This window comes from Panthera pardus, unplaced genomic scaffold (genome assembly GCF_024362965.1).
Source record: "Panthera pardus isolate Hobbes unplaced genomic scaffold, ASM2436296v1 HiC_scaffold_8, whole genome shotgun sequence".
NCBI classification, from domain to species: domain Eukaryota; kingdom Metazoa; phylum Chordata; class Mammalia; order Carnivora; family Felidae; genus Panthera; species Panthera pardus.
In genome coordinates this window covers 88839553-88856697 of record NW_026527013.1, presented here as the reverse complement: position 1 = coordinate 88856697, position 17145 = coordinate 88839553, and the positions used below count along the sequence as shown (strand labels likewise).

Sequence of the window (17145 nt, the reverse complement as noted above, 5' to 3'; positions counted from 1 at the left end):
AAGAAAGGAAATAGTGGCAGGAAGCTATTTGATAGCATTTTGTTTCTGCTTAGAATATTTTTCAAAAGAAAGTCACGAAAAAAGTGTCTTTGGTCCTGACTATAAAGAGTGGAGTAAACAGCTCAGTCCAGGCAAAAGAACACACAGGATGTGGGCAGCCTGGGTTCTGTTTGTCATCTTAACCCTAGAGGCACACAACCTCGTCAACAGAGACATTACGTAGAATTCAAGGATCTTCCATGGGTAACGTCCTATGATTACATTCTTTCTTCTTTTTGTGAAAGAACATCTAAAAGTGAAACAAAGTGCTCATTGTAGAAAGTTTGCAAATTACATGGACGTCATCTGTAAATATCTCCTCCCCCATGAACATTACCCAGAGATAGCTGGTGACGTTTTGATGTTTATTCTTCTATCTTATCTATTTACTATTTTTCAGAATGAAATCATTGTATACATAGTCCCTTACAACATTTTTTTTTTGCTTCGCAGACTGCCATGAGCATTTTCCCATGTCATTAAATTCCTTTTTATAACACTACTTTTAATAGCTACACTGCATTCCTTTATATATTATTTCATCAATCCTCTATTGTTAGAAGTTTGGTATATATCCAGTTTTTAACTTTTGTAAGTGATGCTTCACGTGAAAAATCTTATACATAAATATTGTGAACATCTTTGATTACTGAGTAGAATTACTGGTCAAAGGATATAATTTTTTTTTAGGATATAAAAGTTTTTATGCCCATCACAAAATTACCCTCCAGAAAGTTGATGCCTTTGTGCCTTAACCAGCAATGTGTGCTGGTGAGAGGATATTATTTTACCCTACTCTTGCTAATAGTGGGTACAACGTGTGGTTAATATTTAATGCTAATACGTAAATGAATAAAATAAATGTATTTCATCTTGGCCAACAAAAAGACAGTTATTTTTGTTATTTTTGCCTGAAATTCTTCCATTACTAGAAGTACTAAATATTTTATGTTTGGTAGGATATCATATCCCTATAATTTGTTCATTTTTAAGTTTTAGTGTTTGCCTTTTCCTTACTGGTTATTTACAGATTTTTAAGATATATATATTGTTGTATCGTATTATTATACATGTTTTCCAGAAAAAAATATATATATACAGTTTATTATTACTTTGTGATCCCCTTACATAGAAAATATTCTTTTCCAGTTATCCTATTTGGTCTGTAGACTTTTGAATTTTAAATATTTACCATTGAGCTATAGCTACTAAATTTTAAATGTTTAAATAGGCATCTCTCTCTCTCTCTCTCTCTCTTTAAAGTATTTTATTTTGTCCTGGCACTACAGCTAGTTTTTGCTCTGTAGAAATTTCTACTTTGGATCTTCCATTTTTAAGAGAGAAATGTGATATTTGTATTTTCATGTATTTATTTTGAGGTTTCAACAACTAATGAAAATGTTTTCAGCACTGTAAGACCTAAACAGTTACCTGTGTAGACTGGATTCTATTCTGAGGTCTTTTAGACAAACCTGACCTGTAGCATGTGAAAAGACTATACTGATGACCAAAATATTTGATGATCACTATTATTCTGCAAAATATACTAAAAGTGAAAACAAACCAGATTCCTAAGTCACGAGTGTCTTTCCATATGTAATCTAAATAAGTTAAAATTTGCAATTATAAGTTAGTTATCAGAAACATATATAAAGCTATATTAGATTTAATTGGACTATATATAAGTCTAGAGTATTATAGTTACTGGATTTCTGTTTTCTTTTTTTTTTTTTTTTCAGGTGTCTAGGGAGAAACTCAAATTCCAAGTGCTGACATGTAATACAAATATATATTAGCTTTTTCTTCTGAGTATTAATTCAGTATTATATTTGTCTTACTTATTTAATTACATATATACGAATAAATGTATATGTGAGGTAAAATATTGAAATGTTATTTGGGAGAATTAGAAAGTTGATACTAGTTTTAAATTTTCTGTTTCTCTTTTTCTTCCAATGGGAGTGTTGGTTGGAGGGAAGGAGAGTAGGTGGGAAGAATAAGGAAGGAAGGAGAAATTCAGTATTTTTCCAAAGTTGAGTATATTACTCACTTAATTGAATTGTTTGTTCCCATGTGACCACCCTTGCAGTTGTGGGGAATAGCTGACAAATTAGCCAGATTTCAGGGGAAGTTAAAAAAGCTGCTTCTCAAAGTTATCTTTCTTCATGCCTCACAGAATTATGCTACCATTAATAGCCGTGCAGGTTGCTAAGTGAATTAAATCAAGTTAATCATTGCTCCTGCTATTTAAGCAAAACTTGATCTTGTAGGATCTTTGTTCCCAGATTTCTTTTCCCTCAAGCAACCCAACCCTTTTCATTGCCTTCAGGAACTACCTTCTATCAACTTCACTACTGAACACTTTGAGCAGAACTGACTTTTTCATAAAGTGTCAGACAATTCAGGACTCACCCATAAATTGTTCTATTCTATGTCAGCCCAATCTGGGATGCGGGAGGGATTTCATAAGTAAATCACTGCTAATATCTCACCAGGTCAGATACTAACATAGTAAGTTACTTTCTAGGACTGGCTGCATTTTAATAAAGTACTCCTACACAAGTTCAAGGATGTGAAATATTTCAGGTGTGATTCTGTCTCCTCTGTATTAAACTTCACCCTGGCTTATTAGCCTTTTTGAAACAATTGCTATGTCTCTCATAGTCCCCAATCTTTCTGACTCTATAATTTATAATCTGGAAAGGGAGTTGTTTTATTTTTTTATACAAATATGTATGTCAGGATCTTGTAAAATTACTGTCTTGGTCAGTGTGGGCTACTATAACAAAATATCGTAAACTAGGTGGTTTAAACAATAGACATTTATTTCTCACAGTTCTGGACGCTGTTAAGTTCAAGATCAAAGTGCAGGCAGACTTGGTCCCTGATGAAAATTCTCTTCATGGCTTGCAGATGGCCATGATCCATCATATCTTCACATGGCAAAGAGAGAGAGGGGAGGGGGGAGAGGGAGAGAGAGAGAAGAGAGTTCTTCCTGTTCCTTCCCATAAGGGCACTCACTAATCCCACCATGATGATCCTACTCTCCAAAAGCTAATTACCTCCAAAGACCCCACCTCCTATTACCATCTCATTGAGGGGCTTAGGGTTTCAACCAATGAGTTTTGGAGGACACAAATACTCAGTTCACAACAATTACCCTCTAAATTCTATGACTGTTCGTAAAACTGAGCTTTTTAAAAAATGATGAAATAATGGGCAGTGAATCCATCTCTCCTCACTCCAGCAGTATAATTCTGCTCTTCCCTTTCCTGTGGACTGTTCCTTGTATAGATCTTACCTTGCATAAATCTCTTTGTGGGGGAAAGATCAAGAAATAAAAGTCCCTTCAGTGAGCATGAGTGAGCCAAATAAAGGCCGGAGAATACTAAAACCTGTCATCATAGTGAGGAAGCCATCGTTACACCTTATCTGGTGATCACAGACATTTTTTCCACTTTTTGTCTTGGCTGCTCTCATCTCTGTTATTTGTTCAAAATCATTAGTGTGGCATATGTACTGTCGGAATTAGATTTGCATTTGAGATTGCCTAACATGATATTAAAGAACACGAAGCGAGTCCCCTATGGTGCCTTTGTGCACATAGAAAATAAGTTCTCTCCATCAGACACATTGATAGAAAGGTGGAAAACTGACACAGTAGGATTTTGTTAAGCAAGGCTATTTGCTAGAAAACTGTCTTAGTGAATTTAAATTTTTCCTTTCTTAGGGGTGCCTGGGTGGCTCCATGGGTTGAGCATTACACTCTTGATTTCAGCTCAGGTCGTGATCCCAGAGTCGTGGGCCCGAGCCCCACGTCAGGCTCTGCACTGAGATGGAGCCTGCTTAAGATTCTTTCTCCCTCTGTCCCTCTTCGCACTCAAACACTGTCTCTCTCTAAAATAAATATTAGAGGGGTGCCTGGGTGGCTCAGTCGGTTAAGCGTCCGACTTCGGCTCAGGTCACGATCTCACGGTTCATGGGTTTGAGCCCCACATCAGGCTCTGTGCTGACAGCTTGGAGCCTGGACCCTGCTTCTGATTCCATCTCTCCCTCTCTCTCTGCCCCTCCCCTGCTCATGCTGTCTCTCTCTGTCTCTCAAAAATAAATAAATGTAAAAAAAAAATTTTTAATAAAATAAAATAAATGATAGATAGATAAGTAAATAATTTCCTTTTTATTAAGAGTTTGCATATAGTAAATATATGAGAACATATACAAAACATATGAAAATATTCAAAATGATAAAGATGTCGATAGTGTGATTTGCACATTTAGATGTGCCTTTTTTGTTTGTTTGTTTGTTTTTTCAGCATACAACCTAAGTAACCATATGCAGTGGCCCCATTAGAGAGTGCGAAGTCTGCCCGCTTGATAAAAAAACATCCTTTTCTTGTGTAGGTGCCCGAGGGACTGATAGTGATATTGTCTTTTCATATAGTCTTAAGCAACTGCTTTGGTTATAGCGAAGCAGAGAACAGAAAGCCCCATGAGTTCATTGTGACATTCTTCTACGCTAGAATGTACATCTTTTATTAACTGGCATCTATGAAATCTCAAGACATCAAACTGCAAGGCGAGCTGGCTGAAGGAAGTACTAAGGACAAGGAACTCTGTACCACAGAGATGCAGACATAGCTTTTCACTCTCAAATCTGGGTAGCCACTGGGATAGTGATATTTTATTTAGATCAAAATCAGGGTTGGGTGCCTGGGTGGCTGAGTCTGTTAAGCGTCCGACTTCGGCCCAGGTCGTGATCTCACGGCTCATGAGTTGGAGCCCCGCGTCAGGCTCTGTGCTGACAGCTTGGAGGCTGGAGCCTGCTTCGGATTCTGTGTCTCCCTCTCTCTCTGCCCCTCTCCCACTCATGCTCTGTCTCTCTCAAAAATAAAATAAAAACATAATTTTAAAAAATCAGGGTAAATAATAATTATTAATGTTACATCATTTAACAATTCACATAAGAATCTTGTCAGTTAAGTTGTCTGCTTTTGAAACTTTTATGTAATTTTAAAAGCCACTAGGTCACTGTTTTTTGGTGTTGGGGTTTTTGGTAATACATTCCTTCTTAACAACCCAATAAGAGTGACCACTAGGTCAAGGTCTGACTGGTGAGGAAATCGTGGACATTCAGGTAGGAAAGAACTAGACTTTTCCTATGAATCCCAGTGGCTTCATTAGGTTTCTTCCTTCCTTAGTGAACACTCACTCATCTCCTAGATAGAATCAATCTAGAATAAAAGTATACTCCAGCCCGTGTTTTCTCAAGGGTTTTGGGGTCTGGGAACCATGAAGCCGTAGTTAAGATCATTCCCGATAATTATGTAAAGATAAGGAATTATTTATCAGAGGTAAATAGAAAAGTAATGTATGATAACAGAAATGACTACTCTGAAATATTGAGTCACTATTTATAAGTAACTAAGATAATAATTAAGTTATAATAATAATAATGCAAAGAAATATTTCTAAGACTAAGCATATGCAAAACAAGCAGGAATCTATAAATCTCTTCAAAACTTTGAGCCCGTGTAAAAATACGTATGGGAAAAACAAAAGATTCTTAGAACAAGCAGGAGTTAATTTGAGTCTTAAAGGCTCTGTAACATTGAAAATAAGTGGAAATAAAGTAATAGGGCATTCCACCCAATAAGAATGGAATACATATATGGGAATACACGTCTGTGTTCAGTGTTTTGCTCAGTGGAGCTGAGACAGTTGATGTTGTAAGCAGTAGACAATGTGGGAACATCAGAATGTGACAGGTTTTGTTCTCTAGGTGATTCATGAAGCAACGTATGGATATCTCATTCTGTTTATATACATTCTCTGGGCCCCTTGAATACCTATAGAGATGTATGTTCTAAGACCCTGATTAGTTCAAAACCTGTAAAACTTCAGACAGGTTCAGTCGCTCGTTTAAGGCAGTTTCTAATATGTTTTGCCTCCTTTGCTAAAACAGATGTTTAAAGACTTCTCATAAATCTTTTTTTTTTCATTTTTCCTGCTATTCTTGATAATTTATCTACTTGGAAGGCAGGTGGTATGAATCATAATCTTTCAAAAATGTGAATTGTGTGCTAATGCTTTTATTTTTTTGTGTGTCCAATAGACAGAATGTGCAAATTTCATCCGTGTACTTCAGCCCTACAACAAAACTCACATTTATGTGTGTGGAACTGGAGCATTTCATCCAATATGTGGTTATATTGATCTTGGAGTCTACAAGGAGGTAATATAATGAAATAGAATGAAAACAGTTAGTTGTCATAATGTTACTTAATGTCTTTGACATGAAGCAGTCAGATTTGAATATAAAATTTGAAGCATACAGTTTATAAGAACTCACGTTCCCAACCATCTGATGGATTGCCATTTTGATTATACACTTTATCTACCTAATAACATTTTTATTAGAAGTTTTTTTAATGAGAAGATTAAAATTAAAAGGGCATAATGTTGAAAGTGCTTGTTTTCTGTGGGCTCTATGTATGTCGTTATTTTCTCTTGAGTTTCCATTATAATTAGATCTATATAGTATGTTGCTGTTAGTAAAAATCCACATCCCATAAGGCCTTGCAGTGGAATTGTATCTTATAAATAATTTCATTTTCCCCATTTGGCAAATTTGGACCTGTTACGTATGGTTACAATGGTGCACACTAAGCACAGAGGATTTTAATTATTGTCTTAAAATCGTATAAGTAGTCATTAGCACACTGAACTCATGATTTCTGCCAGATCAAATTGACATAGTAGAAATAAAGGTTGTACTAAGTTAGGAATAATATATTCCAGCTATCAGTGAGCATTTTAATAAATGAGAAGCATGCAGATTTCAGTAAGTTAATTAATAACTAATACATTAAAGCACCTTCTTTGGGTCATGGACTGTGCCAGGCACTGTACATGGATGGTGTCTTTGAAATTTCACGACACTCTTAATTGAAGTTAATACCTTTGTAACTCCCAACTTACAAGTTAGTAAAAATGGAGTCTCAGTGGAATTAAATAACACGCCTGAAATCTCCCAGCTAATAAGTGGTCTGGCAAGGAATTGGACCAAAGCAGTCTGTCTCCAAAGCAAGCATGCCCACCTGAGATTCAGAATACATACTCTAAATTGCTTCTTTGTATGGGTTTGATGGGTTGTACTGTCATCCTTATGTTTATGTATATACTACTTGTGAATAACCACGCATATTTGCAGGATAATTGGCTGTGTGTTTGAAAGCAAAGTCTAGGCGTATGGAACAAGTTTCTTTACATTGATTTAACTGATTCATGCAGAGATCAAACCCACAGCTGTGGCTGGATTAATTTTCCTCTCTAACCAACTCGTCTAACCAGCCCATTCTCAACCTTTTGAAAATAAAGCAACTTTCATAGTTAAATCTCTGAACCACTAGGAGACTTGGCAACTTGAATCCATCATTCTTTGTTGCTGGTGTAATGTTCTCTTGCCTAGCTTTGATGAAGGGTAATATATAACAGTAGCTCATAGCATAGGGTGTAATTATATGAGATAGCCCCACAGCTTGGATGTGTTTTGAGGCCTGAGGCTAAAGGCCAAACTCACAACTTGCTGAGGGGTGCAAATAGTGTTCTTTAACTCCTAAAAGTCACAAGTGCTGAAAGGGAATTTAGATGGAGCTAATTACTTAGCTTGGGACTGTCAAGCAGCCCCGGGGCAGTCAGATTTATAAGTTCTGTGAACGCGAGAATTATGAGTGAGCAGGGATATGGAATCTTGTGTGTTTTCCATTGGTCAGGAGTACAGGTAATTGCACGGCAATGCTGCTTGAAGATGGTTAAATTTTTAAATGAATTGTGAGTCCCAGGAATTCCTTGTCCTTCCAGAACGAATTTAGAAGGCTCTTAGATTATTAGATAAAGTTGCTCCTAAAGTGGCTGGAAAGAGGAACCAGCAATATATAGAAGGGATGGAGGAGAGAAGTATGGGAAGTCCCTTTCTGAGGACTACTACTGTGCAGTGTGGCTGGGGCAGTGAGAAGAAAGAGGAAAAAAAAAAAACCTCAAATGAATGCCAGATTTCTGTCTTTGGCAGTGAATCGGAGAGTGGTATTACTTATTGAGGTGAGAATAGTAATAAGTTTGGGAGGGAAATGGTAAGTTGGTTTTGTACATTCTGCATCTGACAAATGCAGGTCATACCAACTGGGCATTTGGATCCGGATTTCAGGACAGAAGTCAGGGCAGTTGTTAACAGCTAATAGTTAGCGCATGGGGAGCCAGGGTTTGAATTATGGCTTCAGCCATGTACCAGCTCCATAGTCTTATCCACCCTGCATAAAATTTCCAAGCTTCTGTTTATTTAGGAAAAAGATAATGATAATAATAGAAACTATCTCACAGAGTTATTTTGAGGAGAAAATGAGAAAATGCTTTTGGCCAAGTACTTGCTTCCTTCCAATAACTTAGTACTCAGTCATGTTAGGCAGTAGGAACACAGAAAGGCAAAAAGGCAAGGATTTTAAAAGTGTATGTTTAAACTTCATGTGAAAATAATGTCTGCAATATATTTATGCATGTATGTGTATGTATAGTGTGTGTATACACACACATTCAATATATATATTATTCTGTGTGTGTGTGTATGTGTGTGTATATGTGTATATATATATATATATATATATATATATATATATATATATTCTGTGACACTGAGAATACCTGATAGTTGTTGAGTAATTACATTGTAAGTGTGTTCTTTGCTCTGGGATCTCCCCTATGCTGCTGCATATCTCTTTAATTGTGGGTGGTATTAATAATAACTTTGCCTCGTTGCTATGTTGATTAAATGTTTCCTATCATGCTTATCTCTCTACTTCAACAACATATGTCTGTGCACAGCTTAGATAGGTACATTTTGCTTAATTAATTAGGCTTAGGGAATTTAATAGGACAAGTCTTATAAAACTGAAGCTGTCTCAAAAGTTAGCGTCATGTAATTTAGTCCATTTATCTTGGAAAGGCAAGTTTAATCAACCATGATTTTTTTACATGATATTCTTATTGGTGTCCTTGACTCTGGCTTAAGGAAACTTGCTTTCCTGATATTTTCTTTCCTCAGGCGATTATAAGAGAGACCTTGAACTAAGCCTTCACGGATACCAATTTTATGGACTTATCTTGAGAATTGAATGAAGTGAAACATCTTAAAAACAGAAGTCTGTACAATTATGAGCGTTTATCCAGTACTTTTGATTAACTGTGCCACTCTCTGGTTTTCTTGGTTTTTCTTTCTTAGCTTTTTACTATAATCTTCTGGCACACCAGGATTCAGTTTACTTCCTGTCCCATTACAATATCCCATTATAGGCTTTAGGGTCTACAGTTCTGTTTGACCTATGGAAAATAATGTGCTCTTAATGATATTTAAACATACATAAGAGCCACTGTCTGCAGGTGTCTTTTTGTTTTTTTGTTTTTGTTTTTGTTTTTTTTTTCCCCCTGACATATCTCTAGCCCCATTCCCAGTTGGGAAGCATGCCCTAAATGTGTTCTCACTGGACTTTTTTCGTGCTTAGGCTACACTATCACAGGTTGTCATTAGCTGGCCTGTTCTAACCAAACATACTTGGATTTGACCATATTACACGGTCATGGTGGGTCTACAAGTTGATTTCAACACGTTTTTAAATCCACGGGTTTGAAATTCTTAGATGAAATTAGTTAACAGCATGAATTTTGGGGACAACCTTGAGAGTTCTTTGCCTCTTACTAGCTATATGTTACAGAACAAGATACTTAACCCCTTCTAGCCTCAGTATTCCACTGGTAAAGCTGGAACTCTTAAAGTAGCTATGTCCTTCGGCTTATGGTGAGGATTCAGTGAGATAATGTACATAAATTTCCTGGCCCATGGTTAATACCTATTAACAGCAGGGACTTGTCCTGTTCGCATTAAAGTGCATTTACTTAAAACGATGAAATAGCATTTGACAATCATGCAATTTAAATTGCTACCACTATTTTTTAATTAGGTGGTAATTACCATTGGTTCCGTTCAGAAGAAATATACAAATCTAAAATGACGGCATCACACAACAAATAATCCAATTTCCTCTATCCTTTTTGCTTCCTTGCTTACTTTCTAGATAAGTAGTTTTAAATATTCCTTTCTTATTACATGTGTGTTCTGATATAACTTGGTAGATACACCATGTAGAGAAAATGTCTGAAATGCTGAGATTCTCTAACTAGTGCATATGTGGGGTGAGTCAGCCTTTCTGCTGGATGGTAGTGTTGTCATTGTTATGAAACACTCAAACTCATGGGGCCATATTCATTATACATTCATATTTTTCTTGGAAAGTTCAACTTAAGATGTTGTTTTTTCCTGAATATTAAAAGTCTGCCAATGTCATTCTGTCTGTGGCCACTATTATAAAAATAGATATTTCAGCCAAAATAACTATGTGGTTTTAATGTGTACAGTGTTTTCATAATAGTGAAAATACTACAACAGGGTTTTTTTTTTTTTTTTTTTTTTTTTGGCCCACATGTATCAACAGCTCTGTAAATGTACTCCCTGTCTTAGAATGCTTTTATGTCTCTAAAATTACAAAATGTCACAAGCTTATTTTGGTATAGTTGCAGATGCTTGAGTAAACAAACTGCAATAGTAATGAAAGTATAATTATTATAGTAAATTAATTTCTTCCTTTTTTTTTTTCTTTTTTAAAGTAATCTCTATACACCCAACGTGGGGCTTGAACTCATGATCCCGAGATCAAGAGTTGCATGCTTCACTGACTGAGCCAGGCAGGCTCCCCATAAATTCATTTCTTAAATGAGGAAATTAGCTTATTAGCCTCAGTGAATTTGTTTTGAGGCTTAAGAAATATGTATGCTTGATGGTGATTTTGATAATGAGAGCGGTCCAGACTTAGTGAATTGATTGCATTACCACTTCCGATTGAAAAATTAATTCAGTATTATCATTACTACTTTGGGCAAACACAGACCAAGCCATGGGAATTGAGCCATGCCAGAAATAATATTTGCTAAAGAGTTAAGGAGCACAGCCTGATGCACATGCTATATTCAATCAGTTTTTGTTGAATTAATGAGTTAGAGTTTAGTTCTTATCTCCTATCTTCTTGCTGATTCTGCTGTTTTAAAAAATCTCACTTGTGTTAATATTTCTCATAACAGGAAGTTATATTCAAACTAGACACACATAATTTGGAGTCTGGCAGACTGAAATGTCCTTTTGATCCTCAGCAGCCTTTTGCTTCGGTAATGACAGGTAAGAGCAACGGCAGGCTGTTCTTGCTTTTAGGTGATTTTCTGAAAAGGTATGTGTAGATTAAACCACAGTTTCTTGCTGTGTTAAAGATTATTTTGGATTACTCTTTCACTGGCTATTTGGTTACAGTATTTTAGTGCCAAGTCTCTATATTTAGCATCCTTATCCTTAGGTGAGGCCCCAGCAATCTTTCATTTCGACACAGTTTTTATTTACTTTCATTATTTTTTTAAATGTGTATTTATTTATTTTGAGAGAGAGAGAAAGAGAGCATGTGAGAGAATCCCAAGTAGGGCTGCGCTTGGGAACCCACAAACCATGAGATGAACCGTGAGATCATGACCTGAGCCAAAGTCAAGAGTTAGACGCTTAACCCGTTGAGCCTCCCAGACACCCCTCTGCACAGTTTTTAAATGAACTTCTGGTTGAATTCTTTTTAATGCAAATGACACGTACTTACTTGTTCTATAATTCTGTATTTAGATGGCAGATTTTCTTATACTACACTATGTCCTGTTTGGCTTACTTTGGAAGTTAAATTTAGCAATTCTTTAAAGATGATAAAATACAAAATATGTTGAAGAATTGAGTGGAAGAATTAATAGTAAGATATAGTGGATAAATTAATAAAACAAATGATAGAATACAGATAGTATAGAATACAGATGATAGAATGTTGTAAGACTTTTTCTTCCAATTTCACCCTAACTTGATTGTATTCATGGAAATGCAAAATGTTTGCGAACATATTCAATCTTCTCTTGCTTTGTCTACATCATAAATTCAAATTGAGAGGTGACTATCCTGTTTAAAGCACGCAGTACCGTGTGGTCTGAAGTCTGTTCAGAGGAATGTCGGCACGACCTCTGAATTTCAACCATTATAAGGACTCCTTTTGTCTTGGTTTCGTTCATGACTTTGCTCTCTTTTTATTTAACTTGTCTATCAAATGTTTGAATAGACGATAAGAGTGAAGCACCATGGCATTTTAATTTTCACCTAGTGAGAACTAGTGATCTTCCTTTGAAGTGAAAGCGTGTGTGTTTTTGTGTGTTTTGAAAATTGTATGACTAATGTTCAGTCATTATCCTCAGAAAGGGAGATAGATGATTTGGGATTCTGATCTGTCAAGTGGGGCTGACAGATCCTTAATAAAAACAATGGATTGTAGGCATTGGTGACCGACCCCCCCCCCCCCTTACAAATCCCTAAGTGATTTAAATACAAAGAAGACAGTTTTAAAGCCTGGATAGACAGATAAAATTTTTAGGTTGAAACATACCATTTTTTTTCCTGACAAAATGTTCAGATATCCACAGTGTTATATGTTTGAAATGAATGGTTTGTTTCCTTTACTCTTACCAGGTAATGTCTTTGTTGATGTTGGTATGTCTGCTCTTCCATTTTTAAAAACGTGTCCCACAGTGAAATAGTGTTATTTACCGTGTATTTTAGGGGAATGCTTTAAGAGATGAAAGTAGTATCGTATCTACATTTACTTTACCTAACTGGATTTCTCTCTTTTGTGTTTTGTTTGGTTTTACATTGTTCCCTTTCGAAATTGACGCTTGTCATTATTAGATTGGTTGACTCAAATAGCTCATTGGGAGACAATTTAGATGGATATAATCAGAGGATTTAGGAACTCTGTCGACCACTTATAGGAAGCCAGAATTTTAAAGATAATGTTTCTGTGGAAAATTGGATTTTAGTGATAAAACGTCTTTAGTTCTTCTTATATTTAATCGTTTAAAAATCTAAATCCTCTGTAGAGATTAGCTTTTTTTTTTTTTTTTTTAATTTTGGTCTGTTAGGTGTACTGAACATTGTTGACTACAAAGGTTTCTCGAATAGAGGCTTAGCTGTCAAAGAGGCAGGATTTTGTGCTGTAGGGACAGCATTCTTCTCTCTCCCCCTCCAAATGCTGACTGGCATTAGGGAACACTAACCCCTACCCCCTCCGCTTCTCTGCCCCAATCCTTGCTGTTCCCCCTTTTCCCCCATCTCTGCTTTCTGTTCTTTCTCCCTCCCCTCCTTCCCATCTTTCTCCTTCCCTTCTTCCTCCCCAGACCTCTTTCTTCTCTCCTCTCCTTTCTCCTCTGCCTCCCCACCCCCCACTTCTCAGTCTCCAGTAAAACATGGATATGCATTTTACATAAATAACAGGACAAAGAAGTTCGGTATGCCGTAATAGCCACATCTTTGCCTTCTCAGGGATTCCTGTTTATCAGAGCCATTAGAGATGTGATTAGCTCCAAGGAATGCAACATGTTATAATTACAAAGAATGACTTCAGTGCTGAAAGCTCCCTTTCAGCAGAGGTTAGGCACAGAAAAGTTGTGGTCATTGGGGTTGTGCCGGTTAAGTAAATACTAATTACACAATCCATTCCTCATTATGGCATTTGCTTTTTAATATTTTTTGCATGTGTTGCTACAAAGACAAACTCCTAATTATGACGTATCCTTGAACTATTTGGGGGGAGAGGGAAAAGAAGGAAGAGCTTATTCATAAGTGAAGCGCATGCACTTGCAATGATTAATTCGGAAGTCTTTGGCCATTTTTATATTCAGGAGTCTAGCGTCAGCTTGCAATGTTCATGGAGTTATATTTTCTATGACCATGCAAATTTTCAGAATTTGAACATGATACTTATGACACAGTGTATCTTCTCCTGTTAAGCAGTAAACGTCTCCTGTTCATGCACTGAATGTAGTATATTGCAAACAGTATCTGCTGCTGTACGCTTAATAGTCTTATGTATTCTCTTCTCCCTCTCAGATGAGTACCTCTACTCTGGAACAGCTTCTGATTTCCTTGGCAAAGATACCGCATTCACGCGGTCCCTTGGGCCTACTCACGACCACCATTACATCAGAACTGACATTTCAGAGCACTACTGGCTCAATGGTTAGTGATTTTCTGACTTTTCTTTTCTTTTTTTTTTTTTTTTTGCCTTTGCTTTTGGGTAGATAAGAAGCTCATTATTATTCACTCAAATGTGTTTTGGGATACGTGGTTTAGCTTAACACAATAAAATGCATTTGATATAATTCCCCACTAAGTTAGACAGCTCTCCAGGCCCTGTTGTGTATACAGTAATAATAGCTGACATGTACTGACAGTGTGCTGTTGTCCTTGACGCTGTTCCATGCTCTAATTGATTTTTTAAATGTCCACAATGACATATGAGGTATACATTATTATTATGTGCTTTTTAAAGATGAACAAACTGAGGTAGAGTGATTTGGTCAAGTTCTTATAACTTGTCAGTTATGGAGCCCGGGGTTCGAGTTGGCAGTCTTTCCCCTGCAGCCTGTTTTTTGTTGTTGTTTTGTTTTGTTTTTGTTTTTTAAATTTTTTTAAATGTTTCTTTCTTTCTTTCTTTTTTTGAGAGACAGAGACAGAGTGTGAGCGGGGGAGGGGCAGAGAGAGAGAGGGAGAGACAGAATTGAAGTAGGCACCAGGCTCTGAGCTGTTAGTACAGAGCCCGATGTGAGGCTCGAACTCACAAACTGTGAGAACCTGATCTGAGCCAAAGTGGGAGACTTAACCAACAGAGCCACCCAGATGCCCCTCCTGCAGCCTGGTTTTTAATGACTAAGCCAAATACTGTCTATGAGCCTAATGAAAACAGGTTAGGTTATAATGTTGACTTCTTTTGTTTAAAGATAATTGATTTGGGTTGATGTGTCCCTTCAGAATTTAAAGCATATTAATATTGACATTGTTTTTTCTGATGACTTTTTTGTTTATAGGTCACACAGAACTCTGAGATAAAAAAAATCCACTAATGAATTAATTGATTAATTAATTAATTTATGTTTGTTACTTCTTTGTTTATTCTCTCCTGCTGTACAGGAGGTCAATTTTTGGCATGATAGTCCAATGTTTTCTAATTATCATAGAACTTTATTGCACAGTGGGGCACAATAACATAACATTACTGTCTAAGCAGGCAGATAGCATTTCTCATTCCCACCATAAATATTGGGTTTTAGTGGGGGAGGCCTGGGTAGACATTTCCTAGGGGCTATCTCTCTATCTCTCAGTATCATTTGAGCAGTGACAACATAAACAAAAGGGAAAACACTTTAAAACATTTCTTTAGTCAAAACCTCCTGAACCATTTGTTTACCCAACAATAGGATCTCCCTTGGCCAAAAGAGAACCCTATTAGTGGGGAAAACAAATATAGAATATCTCCAGCTATGTGATTACTCATTAATTTCTTTACACTTGTACAAGGCAAGACTATCTTCTTGAGCTTTGTGAGGTTTTTGTGAAAATAGTTGGTTTGAGACGGACTTCATAGATTTTACCCAATAGAAAAACGTACCTATCTGTTTAGGTAACAAGATATACTTACGGCCCAAAATGAAGTATAGATTTTCTTTCTCAGTCTCGGGATGGCAAAAACCATATTGCCACTCTTTTCAGAGATTATTCTATGTATTCCTTAACAATGGCATGTCCATAAAGAGGTCTGCAGCACTGCTGAATTAATAAATGTAGAGAATCTCTATTCAACTCTTATTTGACTAGCATGCTGTGCTGAGTGCTGTGTGAAGACTATTACAAATTAGGAAGCCTTGAGTTGGTTTAGCATTTAATAAACAACATTTGAGGACCCTTGGCATACTGAATGCTGTTCTGCTCCTGGGCATGCAAAGATTACATGGGAGGGTTACTGACCTCATTGATGATGACTGCCCGAAGCATCAGAAGAGAGTGGGAGATGGGGCTAGAAAACTGTAAATATCCTGAAATCATGGGGAAGTTAGCTGTGGTTAAGCTCTTTTTCTTTTCTTTTCTTTTCTTTTCTTTTCTTTTCTTTTCTTTTCTTTTCTTTTCTCTTCCTTTCTTTTCTCTTCCTTTCTTTTCTCTTTCTTTCTCTTTCTTTCTTTCTTTCTTTCTTTCTTTCTTTCTTTCTTTCTTTCTTTCTCTTTAGATATAATTGATATATAACACTATATTAGTTTCAAGTGTACAACATAACGATTTGATATTTGTATATATTGCAAAATGATCACCACAGTAAGTCTAGTTAACATCCATCACCATACAGGGTTGAAAATATTTTTGTGTGTGAGAGAACTTCTAAGATCTACTCTCTTAGCAACTTTCAAATATGCAGTATGTGTATTAACTATAATCACCATGCTGTACATTACATCCCCATGACTTACTTATTTTCTAGCTGGAAGTTTGTGCCTTTTGACCCCCTTCACCCATACCCTGAACTTAATCAGGGAAATGGATCTTTGTTTTTGTTTGTTTGTTTGTTTTTTATAAAGGTGACTGGCAGTAGCATGAAGGGAAAATTAAAGGAGAATGGGGGTAGAGAAAGAAGCCATTGTAAGGAAACGGGAAAAAGGTGGGACAGGAACATAAGTATTGACTGTGGACACGGATGTGAGAATATACAGCAACAAATATTTGAAATAGAAGATGTTTGTTTGGGAATAGAAGAAGCCAAGAATATGAGGTCGAATTCAAGAGATTTTGGATACTGAGAAAACTTTGCAGTGAGAGAAGTCAGCAGAAAGGAAGAAAGGAGAAAGGATACACAGTAGAGAATTCTCAATGGATTGAATGCAGGAAAATGACTAAGAGTTAGGAGAACTAACATTTATGGTTCTAGGACATTTCAAGGCAGATCGCTTAGTGGTTAATGGCCCAGGGGACCATATAACCTGGTTTGCCCCGGACATTTCCAGTCTTCCTCTAATGTTCTGTAACTCTCAAAAGTGTCCTACTCTAGATGAGAATCACAGCTGTGTTTCTGTAGAATATACTTACCTCGGCTTAAAGCCTAAATATCACTTTGT

The 17145-nt window shown here is 36.5% G+C and overlaps 1 protein-coding gene across 3 annotated transcripts in view; it reads left to right on the top strand.

Moving 5' to 3' along the window:
- The window catches only part of SEMA3D (semaphorin 3D), a 198111-nt gene that overhangs the window by 114427 nt on the left and 66539 nt on the right, over positions 1 to 17145 (top strand). For all 3 annotated transcript variants that reach the window (XM_019443165.2, XM_019443166.2, XM_019443164.2), the window contains exons 5-7: positions 6152 to 6271; positions 11221 to 11314; positions 14096 to 14224. In XM_019443165.2, coding sequence (XP_019298710.1) covers positions 6152 to 6271; positions 11221 to 11314; positions 14096 to 14224 — 343 coding nt within the window. The remainder of the gene's footprint in view (positions 1 to 6151; positions 6272 to 11220; positions 11315 to 14095; positions 14225 to 17145) is intronic.